At 43.3% G+C, this 19,651-nt stretch overlaps 1 protein-coding gene across 1 annotated transcript; it reads right to left on the minus strand.

The window, feature by feature from the left end:
• Positions 1–11,070: 11,070 nt before the first annotated feature.
• On the minus strand, positions 11,071–15,281 carry LOC127227996 (folate receptor alpha). Its single transcript, XM_051192402.1, has 4 exons — positions 15,114–15,281; positions 11,879–12,067; positions 11,613–11,748; positions 11,071–11,464 (listed from the first exon to the last, which is right to left on the minus strand). The coding sequence occupies exons 1-4, from the start codon at positions 15,264–15,266 to the stop codon at positions 11,166–11,168; spliced, it is 777 nt and encodes a 258-aa protein (XP_051048359.1). The 5' UTR covers positions 15,267–15,281; the 3' UTR covers positions 11,071–11,165.
• Between the last annotated feature and the right edge of the window lie 4,370 nt (positions 15,282–19,651).

Raw genomic sequence — 19,651 nt, forward strand, 5'->3', positions numbered from 1 at the left:
AAGTGCACTTAGGCACCAGCTATCTTTCTAGCCCCATCTTAACCCTTTAAAGCACACTGATCATTAGTGGTCATTCCAGTCACCCTGGAGCCCTATCTCTGTAACCTTCTCATCCTGTAAAACTGAGACTGTAGAGCTAGACCTGGAGGTACACGCCTAAAATCACAGCTACTCAGAATGCTGAGGCGAGGATCACAAGTCCAAAGCCATTCTAGGCTGTAGAATGATTCAAGGCCAGCATGGGAAACTTAGTGAAACTCTTCTTTCAAAATGAGCTTCTGGAGCTCACCAAGTGGTCTGTGCTCTCTCTGCTTCCCCAATGCTAGGGTCATAAGCATTCACCACCATATCAATTTTTTCCTTCATATCTAGAGATGGAATTCAGGTCTTCATACCATTTTATAAACATTAAAATTAAATAATAATAATGATGTAATTTGGCAATTTTGTAAATTAGACAGCTCTCTCTACAATCAGAATCTGTGGCTATTGTAGGTTTTTGTTGTTGTTTCATCTTTTGTTTTATTTCAAAACAGTGTCTCATCTCTTGCCTTGATCTCCTGAATGCTGGGGTTTCAGGTATGGTCTACTTTGCTGGCTAGTTGTGGCTGTCTATTTAGTAATTTTCATAGAATAGTTCTGTAAAAATTTATTTTCTTTGTCCTGTGTGCACACTGAAGCTTCTGCTTGGTTAATTTAGAAGTCAACTAATGACTGAACTGGCAATTCCTTGTATGTCTTGAACCAATAAGCTTCTTCTCCTTCCTCAGGGCTCTGCCAGTCTGCTCTGCCTTTGCCTTTGCTTTCTGACAGTGACATCTGGCCATAAGGTCCCTGAAATTGAGTCTTCTCAGGTCTCTCCTGGACGTGCAGGTTAGTGAATGTCTGTGGACGTCTGGATCCCCAGAGTTGCACCAGAGCTTTTCAAAGGACCCTTATTCCCTTTTATCTCATTCCCTTTAAGTCTTTTGGTTAACCTCATCCTTATTCCTGCCTTTAACAGCTGGCAGGTCGAACAATTTGTTTCTGATGGTTTCTGCAAACACTATAGAATTTTTCTCCATGTGAGCCCCAAGTAGGATCCAATAAAGCCTAGCCCTATGAAGGTAGCTAATTTATTTGTTTATTTGTTTATATTATTTTACTTATTTTGAGACAGGATTTTATTATATGTCCCAGGCTGGCCTCTAATTCCCAAGTCCTACCAATAAATTGATAGGATCTTATGCACAAGCCATGGCATGAATGGGTTTTTCATGAATGAGACTTAAAGGGGACAGCCAAGTAGGTTGAAGAACATAGGGCTTTAGGGAGGCTCCAAGCCCATTCTGCCCCCTCTAGTGGCTGCCAGGATTTTGATTTTCACAGTTACTTAGAGAGACTTGTTTTTCTTGTTTTTCTTTTCTTTTCTTTCTTTTTATTTTCCTTTCCTTTTTTTTTTTTTTTCTTTTTTTTTTGTTTGTTTGTTTTGTTTTTCAAGATAGGGTTTACCTGTGTAGCAGTCCTAGCTGTCCTGGAACTAGCTAGGCCTCAAAGTCACAGAGATCCGCCTGCCTCTGCCTCCTGAGTGCTGGGATTAAAGGTGTGCATCACTACTGCTCAGCAAGATTTGAAAATATTTTATGTAGATGTGTGTGTTCCTGAGTGTGTGTATATGTAGCACAAATTCCTGGTACCAGTTTCTGTCTCGGTTGCTTCCTGTAGCTACAATAAAGACCATGACCAAAAATGTCTTGGTGATGCTGGAGAGCTAGCTCAGCAGTTGAGAGCACCCACTGTCTGCTCTTCCAGAGATGGGGTTCAATTCCCAGCACCCACATGGCAGCTTACAGTTGTCTGTAACTCCAGTTCTAGGGCTTCTGACACTCTCACACAGACATACAATTAGACAAAACACCAATAAACACAAAATAAACAAATTTCATCTTACAGTATTGATCTTCCAAAAAGAAAGGAAGTCAGAGAAGGTACTAAAGGCAGGAACACAAGCTGAGACCTTGGAATGCTGCTCACTGGCTTGCCCTGCATTCTTTGCTCAGCCTGCTTTCATATACAACCCAGGACCACCCACAGTGGGCTGGGCCCTCACACTTCAATCATTGATCAAGAAAATAAATGCCTCACAGACTTGCCTACAGGCCAATTTAGTAGAAGCATTTTTTAAAATTGTATTTATGTTTATTTCATGTACATTGGTGTTTTGCCTGCATGTATGTTTGTATGAGAGTGTCTGTTCCCCTGGAATTGGAGTTACCAACAGTTGTGAGCTTCCATACAGGTGCTTGGGATTGAATCCAGGTCCTCTGGAAGAGCAGCCAGTGCTCTTAACCACTGAACCATCTCCATAGCCCATGTACATTCATTTGTAAAATTGAGTTCCCTCTTCCCTGATGACTCTGTCTTGTGTTAAAGTGACAAAAAATAAACCAGCACCACTGACCCCTTGTCAGCCTGACAGACAAAGACACCATTATTAAATCATAACCTTTCCCTTTTTTATCTTGGGTCCATGATCTTATATTAGTATCATAATATAAAACGGAGTATAACTTTACAAATCCTACAAAGTCTCTAAAAATTCAAGTCTCTTTAAAATATCCAAAATCCCTCTTAAAACCCAAACTATTCTAGCTATGGGTTCCAATGAAATAAAAAATAAATTGCATACTTCTTAGGTGAAGAGAGATGAACCAGGGCAGTCATATTAACCACTGAGTCGTCATCTCTCCAGCCTCTAGCTATATATTTTTATTTTAATGTTTTATTTTTAGAACGTGTGTGTGTGTGTGTGTGTGTGTGTGTGTGTGTGTGTGTGTATGAGTATCTTATCTGCATGTATGTGTGTGCACTACATGTATGCCTGGTGCCCTCAGAGGTCAGAAAATGGCATCAGACCTCAGAACCTCTGGAACTGGAACTATAGATGGTTGTGAGCCACCATGTGGTCACTGGGAACCAAACCAGGGTCTTCTAGAAGTGCAGTCAGTGCTCTTCACTACTGAGTCATTTATTATCCAGCCCCTAATATTTCTTGAGCAGAGTCTGCCTATTCAGTCCCAGTTGGCCCAGAACTCTCTATGTAGATCAGGCTAGCCTGGAACTCATAGAGCTTCACCTGCCTCTGTCTCCACCATACCTGGCTCCCTTAGTCATTTTGGTTACTTCCATTTCTAGAGTTTTGGAAAATCTGACCTCTACATTTGCCAGGGTTTTTCCTGCTTTGGGGGAAGGAGAGATTTTTAGGTATCCTTCCTCTGCCCTTCTAGGAGTGCTGGCTCAGATTACTTCTATTTTAAGAAGTATAAAGCTTTAACTGATATTGGCCACCCAGAGGGAAGTCTATTCTTAACATGAAGAAATAAAAGTGTTTTTGTTTCCTGTGTGTGTTTTCCCCTGACTTCAGCTTTTACATCCTCACTCAACCTAAAAGTGAACTTTCACTTCTCAAAAAAGTCCCTTATTTTTAAGTTTGCTTGCTTTTGTGCTGACTCATGTCAAATTTTCATATCATAACCCAGTGGGAGGGTTCCCAACTTCTGTTGGGGCTTGAAAACTCAGGGGCCTGTGCTTGTTAAGCAAGCACGCCACTACTCCCAGCACTCAGGAGGCAGAGGCAGGTGGATCTCTCTGAATTCGAAACCAGACTGGTCTATAGTGAGTTCCAGGATAGCCAGAGCTACATGGAAAGACCCTATGTCAAAACTTTTATTTTATTTTAGTGTGTAAGGGTATGTGTATATGTATATAGATCATAAATGCTCCAGTGTATGTGTTTGGATGAGCCACAGCACACACATGAAGGTCAAGGGATAACTTATAGGAGTTAGTTGTCTCCTTTTACCACATTGGTTTCTAGAGGTCAAACTCAGATCATCAAGGATGGGCAATAGTTTTAAAATATACTTTTATTAATAACACAGTCAAAACTAGAAAAACTCTTGCCTTGCTATGGGGGTGCACACCTTTAATCCCAGTACTCAGGAGGCAGACACAGGTGATCTCTGTGAGTTCAAGGTTCAAGGTCAGCCTGGTCTATAGAGTGAATTCCAGGACAGGCTCCATAGCTATGTAGAAACCCTGTCTAAAAACAAAACAAAACAAAACAAAACAAAACAAAAAAACCAACAACAACAAAAGAACCCAACTCTTTTCTCTTGTCTTCCAAGATGATGCTTTCATTCAAAATAACAACACAATCGAGGCATCTTTCATACCAAAAATTATCTGTACTGCCCAAAGTCCTATTAGCTTACACACACAAAAAAATTTTTGCTCCCACATGGCATAGGACTGAAAAGTAATAGGTATACCTGGCATGCTTTATAGTTTTAAATTAATTGGTCTATATCTATGCCTTGGCCTGTCCATCATGGCCAGAATGCAGAATCCTAGCAAACCAGAAACCTTGTCTCAAAAAAGAAAAACAAAAATCCAGGAGTTTGGTTTTAGATAGCTTTTTATATAAAGCAAAAGATGTGACTGTGATCCTTGGTCTCCTAGATATATAAGCACACCCCTGTGTTCACATGCAAGGGCTTATATGATGACTATTTTTTTTTATTGCCAAGCTAAATAAGAATTTTGAGAGTAAAACAACTTTTGTGTGTATAGTTGTTTTGCTTGCATGTATGTCTGGGGATGGTGTGCATGAAGTGGTTGCAGAAGCCAGAAGGAGGCAATGAATCCTCTAGAGCTGGAGTTACCAACAGTTGTTAGCCACATGGAGGTGCTGGAAATAGAAGCAAGGTGAGGTGATGTACAATGGTAACTCCAGCACTCAAAAGGCAAACGTAAGATTGGGAGTTCAAAGTCAGCTTAGAATGTAGTAATAAGTTGGTTAAATTGGATGAGAATATTAAACTTTTTTTTTTGGTTTGTTCAGACTGAGGTTTCTCAGTAACCATGGAGAAAGTCCTGGAACTCACTCTGTAGACCCAGCTGTCCTTGAACGCAGGGAGATCCTCCTGTCTCTGTCTCCACCAATGCTCGGCCAGGCTTTTTGTTTGTTTGTTTGGTTTGTTTTTCAGCTCATCCTATTTGTTTTGTTTTGAGACAGAGTTTTTCTATGTAACTATGGTTGCCATGAAACTCACTAAGTAGACTAGGCTAGACTCAAACTCAAAAAGATCCATTTGCCTCTGCTTCCCAAGTGCTGGGATTAAAGCCTGTGTGCCACCACACCCATTTTTGTTTGTTTTGTTTTGTTTTTGTCTACTCCTACAGATTCTAATAATGTTGTTAATCAAATTAGCCATCAAAGCCTGGCAGTGGTGGTGCACACCTTTGATCCCAACACTTGAGAGACAGAGGCAGGAGGGTCTCTATGAATTCAAAGCTAGCCCAGTCTACATAGCAAGTTCTAGGACAGTCAGAACTACAGAGAAAAAAGCAGAAGAAGTCATCAACTTGTGGGATAGGTGGTCCTGATTTGTTAAAAAAAAATGCTGTCCCAGGCTAGACTTGAACTTGGTATTATTTTAAAAATTATTTTATTATTTTGCATATATGGGTATTTAGCCTGAATGCATGTCTGGGTACCGTGTATGTGCAGTACCTTTAGAGCACTAGAAGAGGGCATTGAATTCCCTAGGATTGGAGTTATTGACTATTGCAAGCCACCATGTGGGTGCTGGGAATCAAACCTGGCTCCTTGCAGCAGCAGCCAGGACTCTTAACCACTGAGACATCTTTCCAACCCTGACCTTGATCTTCTGATACTCCTCTGTCCACCTCTTGAGTGCTGGAATTGCAGGCCTGTGCCATTACGCCTGGTTTATGAGGAACAAGCCAGTAAGCACCACTTCTCCACATCCTCTATTTCAATTCCTGCTTCCAGGTTCTGAAGACCAGGCCACCTCCACCTTAGGCTTAAAAGCCATCTTATAGAAAAGACAAACTAGATCCATGCCAGTTTATAATTAAACCAATGTTTCTCAAGGATTACACTGTGCCCTACTTGTAACCTTTACTACAAATGGTTCTGTACTGCCTGTTCCAGGAAATAGCAACCATGTCTTCATTTCAAAAAGATGTTTATGACCATTTTGCAACCCTACCTTTGTTTTAAAAGGTTATATGACCATCTACCACTACTTTGTTATGACTACCTGTTGCTATGACTGCCTTGTTATGCCCAGCTTGTAACCATGTCTTTGTTTCAGAAGGTGATTAGGACTAACACGTTATCATGTCCTAACATGTTATCATGTTGGTGGTCTTTCTCCTACCATCTTTAGCATTAACAGTTTCTGCTTTGTGTTTATGCCCTGACTTTTCTTCATGAGAGACTATGATCAAGATGAGAAAGCAAAGTAGGACAATAGGTTTATTTTATTTTATTTAAAAACTTTTATTTTTCAAGACAGGATTTCTTTGTGTAGCCCTGGCTGTCCTGGAACTCACTTTATAGAGCAGGCTAGCCTCAAACTCAGAGATCCACCTGCTTCTGCCTCTTAAGTGCTGGATTAAAGGCACATGCCACCACTGACCCATTAAAAAAATAGGTTTATGCTGTCACATCCCTGTAATGTCTTTCATTCTGGTTTTTGTTTGAGTTTTGAGACAGGGTTTCTCTGTGTAGTCCTGGCTGTCCTGGAGTCCTGTACCTCACTCTGTAAACTAGGCTGGCCTTGAATTCAGAGGTCTACCCGCCTCTGCCTCCGGAATGGAGGGCACCTGCTGGGTTAGAAGATGTATGCCATCACTGCCTGGCATGTTTTCAATCTGATATTGGAAATTAATAGGCTGCCCTGCCCTCTGATACCATCAATAAGTGGTTTTTCTTCTCCCCTCTTTTCTTCAAATTTTTATTTTATGTGCATTGCTTTTGCTATGTTTGTGTACGGGTGTCAGATCTTGGAGTGAGACAGTTGTGAGCTGCCATATGGGTGCTGGAAATTGAACCCAAGTCCTCTGGAAGAACAACCAGTGCTCTTAACCACTGAGCCATCCCTTCAGCTCCCTCTTCTCCCCTGTTGACTGTCTAAAGATCCCTCCCAGTTTGCTGACAGGAAATAGACTCATGGACCTGACATCACTACCTTAAACTAACTTGGATGAGTCAAACTCTTTGAGGCCTGAGGCTTGGGTTTCCAGAAAACTTCCAGCCTCTAGGTAGAGGACATGAAGAGAGGACATGAAGAGAGATGCTTACTCAAGAAATAATTTGAAAGGAATGAGTTAAGTTAATGAGGGAGATGTGATTGTGGTTATGATCCTGTAATTTTGGGTAATGCTTTTCTCACACACACACATACACACACACACATATTTGATTAGTCATACAATACAGTCCTCTCCCCTCCCCCACCAGCTCTGGTCTACAACCCTCAATTTAGCAGGCTATACTTGTGCCATCTGGAATAAACACTGTCTTTCAAAAAGGCCCTGGTCAGTGGGCAACTCCCCTAAATGTCTCAGCTGGGTTTGTCTACAGCCTGCTGTGAGAACAGAGTTCTTCCTGGGTGCTTGCCACCCTGCTCTACTTGTTTCAACTGCCACCCCCTCCATCTCCTCCTCCAGACAAGGTTTCTCTGTGTAGCCCTGGCTGTTCTGGAACTCTCTCTGTAGACCAGACTGGCCTCAAACTCTCTGAGATCCACCTACCTCTGCCTCCCCAGGGCTGGGATTACGGGTGTGTGCCACCACCACCTGATGACTTGCATTGTTTTCAGACAGGATCTCTCTATACAGCCCTGGCTGCTCTGGAACTTACTACAGGGACCAGGCTGGCTTCAGACTCAGAGATTAGGCTGCCTCTGTCTCCCCATACTGGAGCCATCACTCTGCTTTTCATGTTGATACAACATTTGTGTAGCTTCACAGAGCTAGCCCTTCTCAGTGGGATCCCACTGAGAAGTTACATTACTAATTTGGAGCTAGAGATGGCATGATGGTTAAAGTTCTTCTGCTCTGCCAGAGGACTGGGGTTTGGTTCCTAGCACCACATCCACATGGCAGTTCACAAGGGACTGTGACTCCAGTTCCAGGGCACTTGACCTTTCTTCTGGCCTCCTGCACTCACATGGTGCCCATAAACTCATGCATGGTCATACAAACACACTTAAATAAAAAACAGACTAATTGAGCCAGGTGTGTTGGTGCATACTTTAATCCCAGCATCCAGGAGTCAGGCAGACAGATCTCGGTAAATTTGAGACTAGCCTGGCCTACATAGAGGCCAGCTAGGGCTATATCATAAGACCTTTTCTCAAGTAAATAAAAATTAATTTAAAAATAATAAAAAGAATTATGTTAGAAGTTATACTGAGAAAGAATTAGACCATGATGGCTCTGACCTTGGAATGAACTCATCCACTGATAGATTCATAATATAATAGCAAGTTGGACATGGTGGCTCACACCTGTAATCTCAGTACTGAGGGAGGACAGTCATGAGTTCAAGGCCAACCAGGGTTACATGTAAATTTTAGGACAGCCCAAGCTACAGAGTAAGACTCTGTCTCAAAATAACAAACTACAAAACAGCCCAATGTCTTTCTTGGGAGGCCACAGAAAGTAGGATGAGGGGCTTAGCTGGGAGCAGGTCACTAGGGGTGTGCCCTGAGGGCATACATCTAGTAACTTGCTTTATATATACTTCCTGGCCACCATGATTCATAGTTGTCTGCTTCCTCTGCCACATGTTCCCACTGCCCTGATGTTCTGTTTCAACATAAACCCAGAAACGATGGAACTACCTGAAATTGTGAGCCAAAATACAGTCTTCTCTTAAGCTGATTCCTCAAGTATTTTTTCACAGAGACAAAAAAGGCTAACACACCCTTCCAGAAATATGTACCCATTATAAAATAAGGTCTTTATATAGTGGCCATAGGTTGTTAGATAGACCTGGTGGTTCTGTTCCTTCTGGAACTTAACAGGATTGTGATACTTTCTAGAATTCCCGGATTTTAGGCTTGGTCATGAGCCCTGGAACTCACTCTATAGATCAGGCTGGCCTCATTTGGCAATGAGACAACAGATGGATGGAAGTGTGAAGGACTTGTACAGAATTCAGGTTTTCTTGTCTTCACTCATGGAGTATATGATAAGATAGAATCACTCCCTCCCCTCCATAAGCAACTTGTCTGTCACCTGTGATCCCTATTGAGTAGCAGAAGCTCCCTAACAATCCACAATAAACATGATAGCTTAATCAAGAAATAAATGTTAATTATATAAAACTATGTTACTGTACAGGATGGAGAGATGCTGTTTTTCCAAAGGAACAAAGTCAGCACCCACATCAGGTGGGTCACAACTGCCTATAACTCGAGCCCAGGAGATCTGATGCCCTCTTCTGGCCTCCAAAGATTATACACATGCACACGCTCCTATAAACACATACGCATACACGCACACAGGCGTGTTAAGACTAATGAGGTGGTTCAGGCAGTAAACTGCTTGCTAGGCAAGCACAAGGGCCTTAGTTCAGATCTCCAGCACCCACCCCTGTGAAAATCTGGATGAAGTAACACACATCTGCAACCTGCAATCTCTCCTACGAAGTAGAGATAGATAGTTGGAGCCTAGTTCACTAAGCCCTCCAGATTCACGGAGACACTAACAAAAAAAAAAAAAAAAAAAAAAAAAAAAGAATTGGAGTATTCTAGTCACTGTTCTATTCCTGTGAAGAGACGCCATGAGCAAGGCAATTCTTTTAAAGAAAAGCATTTAATTGGTGGCTTACTTATGGTTTCAGAGGTTTAGTCCATTATCATCATGGTAGGGAGTGTGGGAACAGGCAGATGTGGTACTGGAGCAGTAGCTTAGAATTACATCCCAATTCAAAAACCAAGAGAAAGAGAACTGAGCCCAGCATGGACTTTTGAAGCCTCAAAGCCCACCCCCAGGAGTACACACTTCCTCCAACAAGACCACACCTCCAACACCTCCTAACCTGTCTAATCTTATCAAAGAGGTTCACTCTCTGGTGCTTAGGATTCAAACATATGAGCCTAAGAGGGCCACTCTCATTCAAACCACCACAGAAAGGCTGGAGAGGTGACTCAGCAGTCAGAAGCACTGGCTGCTCTTCCAGAGGATCTGTGTGCCTTTCTCAGCATCACATAGCAGCTCCCAAAGGATTTTGTAACTCTTCTGACTCACTTTTGAGCACCCTGGCAAGGACAGGGACACACACACACACACACACACACACACACACACACACCTTATACATACACAGGACACACTAATGAGAAATGAGAAACAAAAGTTTAAAATTTACAAATCCAGTGTATTGTTTTTGTTGTTCTTGTTGGTTCTTCAAGACAGGCTTTCTCTGTATAGCCCTGGCTGTCCCGGAACTCACTCTATAGATCAGGCTGGCCTCAAACTCAGATATTCACCTGCCTCTGCATCCCCAGTGATGGGATTAAAGTTATGTGCCACCACTACCCAGCTCCATTGTGATACTTGTAATCCTAATACCTTAGAGATAGACAGAAGGATAAGGAGCACAAGATGAATTCAAGGCTAACCTGGGCTATATGAGACCTTGTCCGGAAAACAAAATCTAAGACAGTATGGAGGGTATGGTTCTCATGAGGCCCCTTCTTTCCACCCAATCATATAGAACATGCTGTGGCCACTTTGAGACCTTTTGTCTAAGATCAAGTGTAGAACATGCTGGACATTCCCATTCTATTAGAGAGCTGAGAACACATCACAGAGTGGTTAGCCCTGCTGTGGTCCAATTTAAAATGATAAAACCCTTAGCAAATGTATTGGCACATGTCTTTACTCCCAACACTCGGGACATAGGTGGTTCTCTGTGAATTTGAGGCTAGCCTGGTCTACAAAGCAAGTTCCAGGACAAACAGCAGCTACACGGCTAAATCCTGCCTCAAAAACCAAAGATAAATAAATAAGCAAATAAGGTAAAACCCTGGGCTTAGCTATAAGAGTTCATATGAAAAAATGAAATCAAGAGCTGTGAATGTGGTGTGGCTTAAGAAAATTAAGTGTGAGAGCAGGGAATTAACCAAGTTTAAATAACTTCAATCAGTGGGAAGTAGAATGCAAAATAATTACATTCCCATTCACACCCAAACAATTTGTAAGACAGATGTTGAATGTCTGGTTTATTTAAACAGTCAGAGGCCCCACCACAAGGGAGGCTGGGAGCTGGGAGGCTAAGCCAGGCAGGAAGGTCCTCGGCATCACAAGGTAAAAGGAGCTAGGCTGAATGCGCAGAGCAGCACTAAGGACAGGCTGCACATTAGTGGCCAGGCCCCATGAAACCCAGCTCCACTCATGGCCTCTGCGTAGAACCTTGCCACCTCCTCGTTGGGGTTGCCTTGGGCTGGGTCGAACCACATCTGGATGCAGCGGCCACTCCCCCGGCTGTAGTTGCTGAGTTTGTAGGAGTGACTCCAGATTTCCTCACACAGAGCAGCAGGTGTAGGGAAATAGAAGTCGAAGGGGTGACAGGAGGCTCCCACAGGGCACTGGTTATGCCCTATGTAAATGAGAGAAGACCTTTAGCCACTGTGCCTAGAACTATCTCTACTTGTGCCAGCTTCGAAACCTCCAGCCATCACACAACAGCTGCACAGTCCCCACCCCTGCAACATTCAGCGCCCCCTCCTGCCCCACCCACTTCTTACCTGAGGTCCAGTCCCATCCCTTGTGCCAGTTGCTCTTGCAAGTGAAAGAGGTGTGGCAGTCCTCCCACCATCGCTGACAGTCCTCATTGCACAGGGGAACATCAAGGATTCGCTCTTTGCGCCAGCTCTGGTCCACCTGAGAGATGAAGAGGGTTTTGAGCTCAGGAACCTGGGAAATGCAGCCTGAATAGAACTGGAGCTGGAGACAGAGCCTGGAGAGCTCTGGCGAGCACAGCTGCTCTGTTGGCTTTGGGGGACACTCATACCTGCTGAATCCAGGGTCCCAGGTTAGGAGAACACTCATAGAGACAGGTATCCTGGATAAAATGCCGTTTGCATTCCGATGTCATCTTTCCACAGTGGTCCCAGTTGAATCGGTACAGGTAGGAAATGTCCTTGTGGGCTTCCTGGCTTGTGTTGGTGGAACAGCAGGAATTCTTCTTCCAGGGACTGCACTATATGGTGGGAGACACGGGACCAAGTGCACGGTCAACAATAGTCTGTCTGGTCAACAAGGACAGAATATTCAGCCTGCAGCCTTGCTGTTTGTAAGTCCATCATTGTCTAGGCAATCATTCAGGGAAATACTTGCTGTTGCACCCTGGCTGGCTGTGGGAGCCCAAGAGGTACAGTCCTTACAAAAGTCATTAACTCATGAGACCTGGAGAACATTGTCTGCTCTTGCAGAAGGCCAGGGTTTAGTCTCCAGCATCCACATGGCAGCTCACAACTGTTTGTGACAGCTCTGGATGTCCTGGAACTCGCTCTGTAGACCAGGCTAGCCTCAAGCTCACAGAGATCCACCTGCCTCTACCTCCCAAGTACTGGGATTAAAGGTTTGCACCACCACCACCTGGCCCCATTATTTTTTCTTATGCACACGTGCCTCTGTGTGTTTGTGTGTATATGCATATATGTACACACATTTGTGTGCAGGTTTGGGGTTAGGAGACAACCTCAGCCAGTCTGTCTGCCTCACTGGAGGCCGGGTCTCTCACTGGCCTGGAGATCACAAATTAAGCTGTATTAACTGCTGGTAAGCATGGGGACTCACTTGTCTCTATCTCCTCGGTGCTGGAATTATAAGACCACACTGCTTCTGCCTCTTGTTTGGCATTTGCACATGAGTCCTAGGGATTAAACTCAGGTCCTCATGTTTGTGAGGCAAACACTCTCTCCCCAGTCCTGTTTTTCCAATACAAAGCTGCAGAGTCCAAGAACAACCCGGGACCCCTGATTCTCTCACCTCTACCTCTCAAGTGGTGACATTACAGGTGTGTGCCACTACATCCAGCTTTTCCTACATCACATCTAGCTTTTTTTCTTTTTCTTTTTTTAAGCCAGATTCTCACCATGTAACCCTGCTGTCCTGGAACTCACCATATATACCAGGCTAACCTAGCACTCATAGCGATAGGTTTAATACCCCCATGACTGACAACACATCCAGGTTTTAATTAATTTTATTTCTCTAGGAGCCCATATCGAGCTAAGCCAGGCACTTTTCTATGAAATAAGTGATACAATGATAAACAACATGCCAACTGCTTTGGAAAAATAAATAAAAGAAAGTGAAATGCATGTGGACTTGCAGTGCCACCAGATGGTCAGATTAAACCTCACTGAGACAATGACACAGCCCTGGAGAATAGTGAATAGCTCCAGACACATAAACACTCAATACATACTTATTAGTGAAGGAAGAAGGCTCTTGAACTTAGTACACAGCAAGGTTTTTGAGGTTTTGGGTTTTTTTTTAAGATTTTTTTAAAAAAGATTTTCTTTATTTATTATTTATACAGTGTTCTACCTGCACTCCACAAGAGGACACCAGATCTCATTACAGATGGTTGTGAGCCACCATGTGGTTGCTGGAAATTGAACTCAGGACCTGTGGAAGAGCAGCCCGTGCTCTTAACCTCTGAGCCACCTCTCCAGCCCAAGATCTTTATTTTTTAAGATAGGGTTTCTCTGTGTAGCACTGGCTGTTTTAGAACAACGCTCAGTGGTAAAGAGCATCTGTTGCTCTTGTAGAGGACCTGGGTTCAGTTACCCAGCACCCATGTGGAAACCTACAACCATCTGCAACTCCAGTTATAGATAATCCAACGCCCCCTTCTGGCCTCTGTAGGCACTGCACTTGGAGCACAGACAGGCATGCAATATACCCATAAAAACATAATTTTTTAAATTAAAAGCATAATATTCTTTGCCATGAAAAAATAAATACAAAAAAAGGAAGAAGAAAAAAATAGAACTGTGATGGCTGTCAGCTAACAGAGTCAAGATGTTCATTTATATATTCATTTATATATTTGAAGAAAGCAGTACAAATAGCTTTCCTTTTATTTATTTATTTATTTATTTATTTAATTGATTTTTAGGGTGTGGTGGTGCTTACCTTTAATCCTAACACTCAGAAGGCAAGCAGATCTCTGAGTTTAGGGTATTATGTATTCCAGGCTGGCACTGAACTCACTATGTAACTGAAGGTAGCCTTCAACTTCTGATCCTCCTGCCTCTACCTCCCAGGGCTCAGATTACAGCTATATGCAACACAACCAACAGCAACACAATGTGGTGCTGGGGTCCAATTGAGAATGCTATACAGGTACTCTATCAATTGAGCTATATCCCAGTCCTATTTATTTGTTTAAATAAATAATATTCAACTAAATAATAGCTTTTTTTGTTTTACACGTGTGACTGTTTTGCATGTGACCTTTGCATGCCTGGTGTCTGCAGAGGTCAGAAGAGGGCATTGCATCCCCTGGAACTAGAGTCATGGATGGTTACTAACCACCATGTGGATGCTGGATATTCTGCAAGAGCTAACTTTCTGGCCCTTATTTTTTAATTTTTTTGAGACACACTGCTGACTATACAGTCCCAGTCAGACTATCATCCTGTCTCAGACTCCTCAGTAGCTGACCTTTACAGTTGTTGCATCATACTGATTTTATTAAATGTTTAAGTAGATTTCGGATAATAAACGGGCTATGGCAAACATCTGTTGCAGCACAGAGACCTCAGGTGAGGGCTACAGTCCAAATGTTTGCTAAATGGCCAACTCCAAATGCTTGTCAGCCAGGCTCATAACTATGAGATTTTTCTTTCTCAAGACTTCAAAGGTTGGCAGAAAAGAGCAACTGTAGGTTGTGGGCAGTGGGCAGCATGCAGCCTCTTCCCTCAGATCCCCAGAGGAGTCTTTCTCAGCCTAAACCCACTACAATCATCTGCCTGTTCCATTTCCCAAACTCCTCCCAGAGCCTATTTCCTTATTTGTGCAATGTCAAAAACCAGCTACCAAGAAGACCTAGCATTACACTAACAGTTGGCAGCCAATATGTATTGTCAAAGTCACCCACATTAGAGAGAACTGACACTCTCCTCAAGCAGATCTGGTCACCTTTACCATGGACTGGGGCTGAATACTTCTCTCTCCTGGTCCACTAGTCTTCAGTCAGCCGCATGTCCCCCAGGGGTTACCCCTCATCTTACCTGGTTGTGTAAATTGTCCTCAGGGCCTGGCTTTTCTTTGTGGTGCTTGGCATCCATGCAAACATTGAGCAGGTCAGTTCTGGCCCGAGTAGTTGTTGATTGGGCCACCCATATCAGCAGGAGCAGCAACTGAGCTGTCATCAGGTGAGCCATGCCAGACCCTGAAGGGAGAGCTACGGTCAGAGGAAACTCCAAGAGTGTACTCAGCTCCAGTGGGTGGAGCCTGCATTAGGGGATCCTATGTCACCTCCTCCTGTCAGTCTTCCCAGACTCAGGGCGTCTTAGAAGCCCTGGACACAGTCACTCACTGGCCTTTTGACTTCAGTGGTCCTAAGACTCAAACAAGGCAATTCAAAAAAAGAGATGGGCCATTTGCAAAAAACAGTTAAGAGTTTGCCCACACCCATATTCAAAATCCTTGGAGGCAAGGCTAAAAATTTTAAAGATTTTATAAAAGGTGATACAGGTTGCAGGGAGGTGGTGTTTTGTATGTTTTAATCCCAGCATTTGGGAGGCAGAGGCCAGCCTGGTCTATAGAGCTAGTTCCAGGGCAGCCAAGGCTACATAGAGAAACTGTGTTGAAAAAGAACAGCACCAAAATGGTGATAAAGTGATACAGGTTTAGGTGTGTGTAAAACGTCTAAAAATTTAGAGAGGAAACCAAGAGTGTAACATTAGCTGATGATGTAGCCAGGCACTAGTGGCACACACCTTTAATCCCAGCACTCAGGAAGCAGAGGCAGGGATCTGTGAGTTCAGAAAGCCAGTCTTGTCTATGAGAGCAAGTTTCAGTACAGCCAAGGCTACACAGAGAAACCCTGTCTTGGGGGAAAAAAATAGATGATGAGACAGGAGGTAGGCAAAAGAATGTAAGTCATGAAGGAGGATATAAAGCTCATTTCCCCTAGTTCCAACCTCATTATACTCTCCTCCAACTCCAGATAGAGGGAATTCAACTGTATACTGAAGTAGGAGGGACCATTTTTTCATTACAAAAGAATCCAGTATGTGTTTTTCCTTTGGAGCAGTGACTGTGAGAGCTGGTTTTTCTTTAATTCCACTGGCCATGGTGCAAAGGACCTAGACACAACAATGTCACTGAAAGCACCATCTCACTGACCCATTCTGAAAACAGAAGATTTAAACAACAAAAAAAATTTTTTATGCGTTTGAGTGTTTTGCTTAACTGTATGTCTGTGCACCATAAACATGCAGTGTCCCCAAGAGGTCAGAAAAGGTAATCAGATCCCCTGAGACTGGGGTCAGAGATGGTTATGAGCCACCATGAGCATGCTGGGAATCTCATATGAGTCCTTTGAAAGACCAGCCAGTGCTCCTTTCTTTTTTTTTTGTCTTGGTTTTTCAAGACAGGATTTCTTTGTAGCTTTGGAGCCTGTCCTGGAATTCACTCACTAGACCCACGCTGGCCTTGAACCCACAGAGATCCTGTCTCTGCTTCCCGAATGTTAGGATTAAAGATGTGTGCCACCACCGACTAAGTGATCTTAATACATGAACTGTTTCTCCTGCCCTCAATTGGTGAGGGCTTACATTATGTTTTAAGTTTAAATTACTGTGCTTAAAGGATTTATAAAACAAAAATGCCTGTAATCTGTATGCCCCACTTGCCCAAAGATAGATAACTTCCTGGAATTGGGGAGGGGAGGTTGCTCAAGTAAGATAACAAGCCAAGTAAAGAAGCTTGGTTGCCAGATTGCACAGGATGTGCTTAATCACAGGTAAGTGGGATGGACTTAGGCAGGAAGAACTTCAGGACATAGTCTTGCCCTTAGTTGGACAAAGGCAGACATGCCTTGGAGGGGTGGCCTTTCCTTTATTAGCCCTGTCTAATGTGAATTGGGGCCATACTCTGGGAATCTCAGGTGTACACCTGGGCAGTGTCCATTAGCTTTACCAGAATTTAAGAAAGCTCGATTCAAACTTGGTTCAGAAATTGTGGTCTTATTCTCACCCAGTAGGATTAACAAATTCTGTTTTAAACTACATTATTTCAATTATGTTATTGATTATATAAATTGAGTTTCTATACATAAAACATGGTTTTAAAAATAATTAAGGGAATATGATTGTCATGTAATAGCAATCAATCTGTTTTATAAGAAGGAATAAATAAAAAGTAAACATAACCCCCACCCCTATTTTTCAGGTCAATTTGTTTTTCTTTTTTAAATTTCTTTTTTTATGATTATTTTAGTTTGTTTTGCGCATACACATGTTCGAGCCTTTGACGTGTGTAGCGGTCAAAGGACAACTTATTGGGGTCTCTTCCTTCCTTTACCATAAGGGACCCAGGGACTGAACTCAGTTGTCACACTTGGCAGCAAGTACCTTTACCAGCTGAGCCATTGCTCTAGTCCCAGTGCACTATTTAACTCAAGAGAATTCTGTTTTATTTTGTTTTAGATTCTTTTCATTAAGGTCTCACCATGAAGCCCTGGTTAGTCTGGAGCTTGCTATGTAGGCCAGGCTGGCCTTGAACTCACAAGAGATCTGCCTTAAACCACCATGGCTGGCAAGTCAAATTTTGATACCAAGTGACTTTGTATAAAAGCTTTAAAAATGAGGTATTTAGTTTGGTGGTACATGCCTTTGATCCCTGGGAAGGGACACGTGGATCTCTGTGAGTTCCAGGACAGCCAAGGCTATCACAGGGGAAGAAAGGCCTGGGAGGAGAGGAAGTAGGGGAAACTAAGGTTGGGATGTAATGACAGAAGAATAAATGAATTAATTAAAATTAAAAACAAAACAAACAAAAGCCTTAAAATTAATGGAATTTTGTTTGTTGCTTGTTTAGAGGCTCAGACTAGCCATGAAATCCAGAGCTCAAGTTGAATAGGGGTGGCCCTCAACTTTAATCCAGGACTCAGGAGGCTGAGGCAGGTTGATCTCCTGCGATCAGCCTGGTCTACAGAGTAAGTTTCAGGACAGCCAGAGAAACCCTGTCTCAAAAAACCATAAACAAACAAAAAAGAAAAAAAACCCCAAGGAATAACCTCCTACAGCAGTGGAATCATGGGTATGTGAGCCACACCCAGGTTTTTTTCTTTTCTTTTTGGGATTATCACTTGGACAGTTCAACAGGCCCCTCCCCGGAACTCTGTAGGGGGGAGGGGGATTCACAGACAGCTGCACAACCCTGTGATCTTGGGACACTTAGCCTCCTCCTACAGAGCTGGGTTTTCCTTGACCATCTTACTATCTTTTGACTTCAGACACTGAATTTGGGGGTGGGGGAGACGGTCCAAACCTGTTCCCTCATCTCTCAGAATGCTCCAAATTGCTAAAATGTTCCAAATTTATTTCCCACAAATCCTCTCCACCTCCCTCCAAGTCTGTGTTTCATTCAAGAGTTGATAAAGCAAATGACTTCAGGACAAAAGCCTATCAGTGGTGCCTATTTGCATACCAGCGCGCGTGCGCCCCAGGCTCCCTCAGCTGCCTCCAGTCTAAACTGCTCTCCCAGCTCAGCTCCCTGCCTTAGTCTTCTCTAGCAATTAGGCTTCCCTCCCACTTCTCATTTCCTTCTAAGTCTGGTAGTTCAGCTATGTTTCTCTTTTGTCTTTCTCTCTTGAACCCTTTCCTCTTGCCCCTCCCTGTCTTGCTCCCAACCCTCCATGGCCCAGTCCAGTCTGCTAGACATAGTTAATCTACTTTCTCTCTCTGGATTCTTCGAGATGCCTCTGGCTGCACTCCCCTCTTCTCTACAATAAAAACCTTCCCCTCAACCATGCCTTGGAGTGGCCATGTCCTTAGTTTATGGATTTCCCAGCTCACAGGTCTCCATATTACCTCATTTCCCTCAGAACTTGGTGCCTAGGCAGGGTGTGGTTGAGCACCCTTAGTCTCAGCAGAGGCAGGCAAATCTCAGTCCGGTTTACAGGACTAGATCCAGGACAGCCAGGGCCTGCCTGGAACCCTCCTTGTCTCGAGAAAAACAAAAAAGACCTTGATGTCCTGGACTAGAAACATAGCTCAGTTAGTAGTGGACCCTCAGAATTGGGGGACAGGAGGATCAAAACTTCAAGGTCATTTTCAATTACATATCAAACTTGGGTGTCCTAATGTGGCTCTCATCAGACTGCTTAGGCATAGCAAGGCTAGAGTAAACCTACAATTGAATGCACACCCAGCTTCTCTGCTCCACAAAACATTATTCTGCATTAATAGCCACTGCCCCACCCCACCTCAGCCTTTTTTTTTTTTTAAATAGTACTGAGTATTGAACCTAATTACCCTGTTAAACACAAACTTTCCTTTCACTTTATTTTGTGTTGGTAGTGGTGTTTTTTTTTTTTTTTTTTTTTTTTTTTCCGAGACAGAGTTTCTCTGTGTAACAGCCCTGGCTATTCTGGAACTTGCTCTAGACCAGGCTGGCCTCGAACTCACAGTGATCCATTGGCCTCTGCCTCCCAAGGGCTGGTTTAAGCAGTGCTGGGTCTAAAGGCGTGTGCCACCTCTACCTGGCTCACTTTCTTTGAGACAGAATCTTACTAAATCACCTGGGCTGATCTTGAACT

This window comes from Phodopus roborovskii, unplaced genomic scaffold (genome assembly GCF_943737965.1).
Source record: "Phodopus roborovskii unplaced genomic scaffold, PHOROB, whole genome shotgun sequence".
NCBI classification, from domain to species: Eukaryota; Metazoa; Chordata; class Mammalia; order Rodentia; family Cricetidae; genus Phodopus; species Phodopus roborovskii.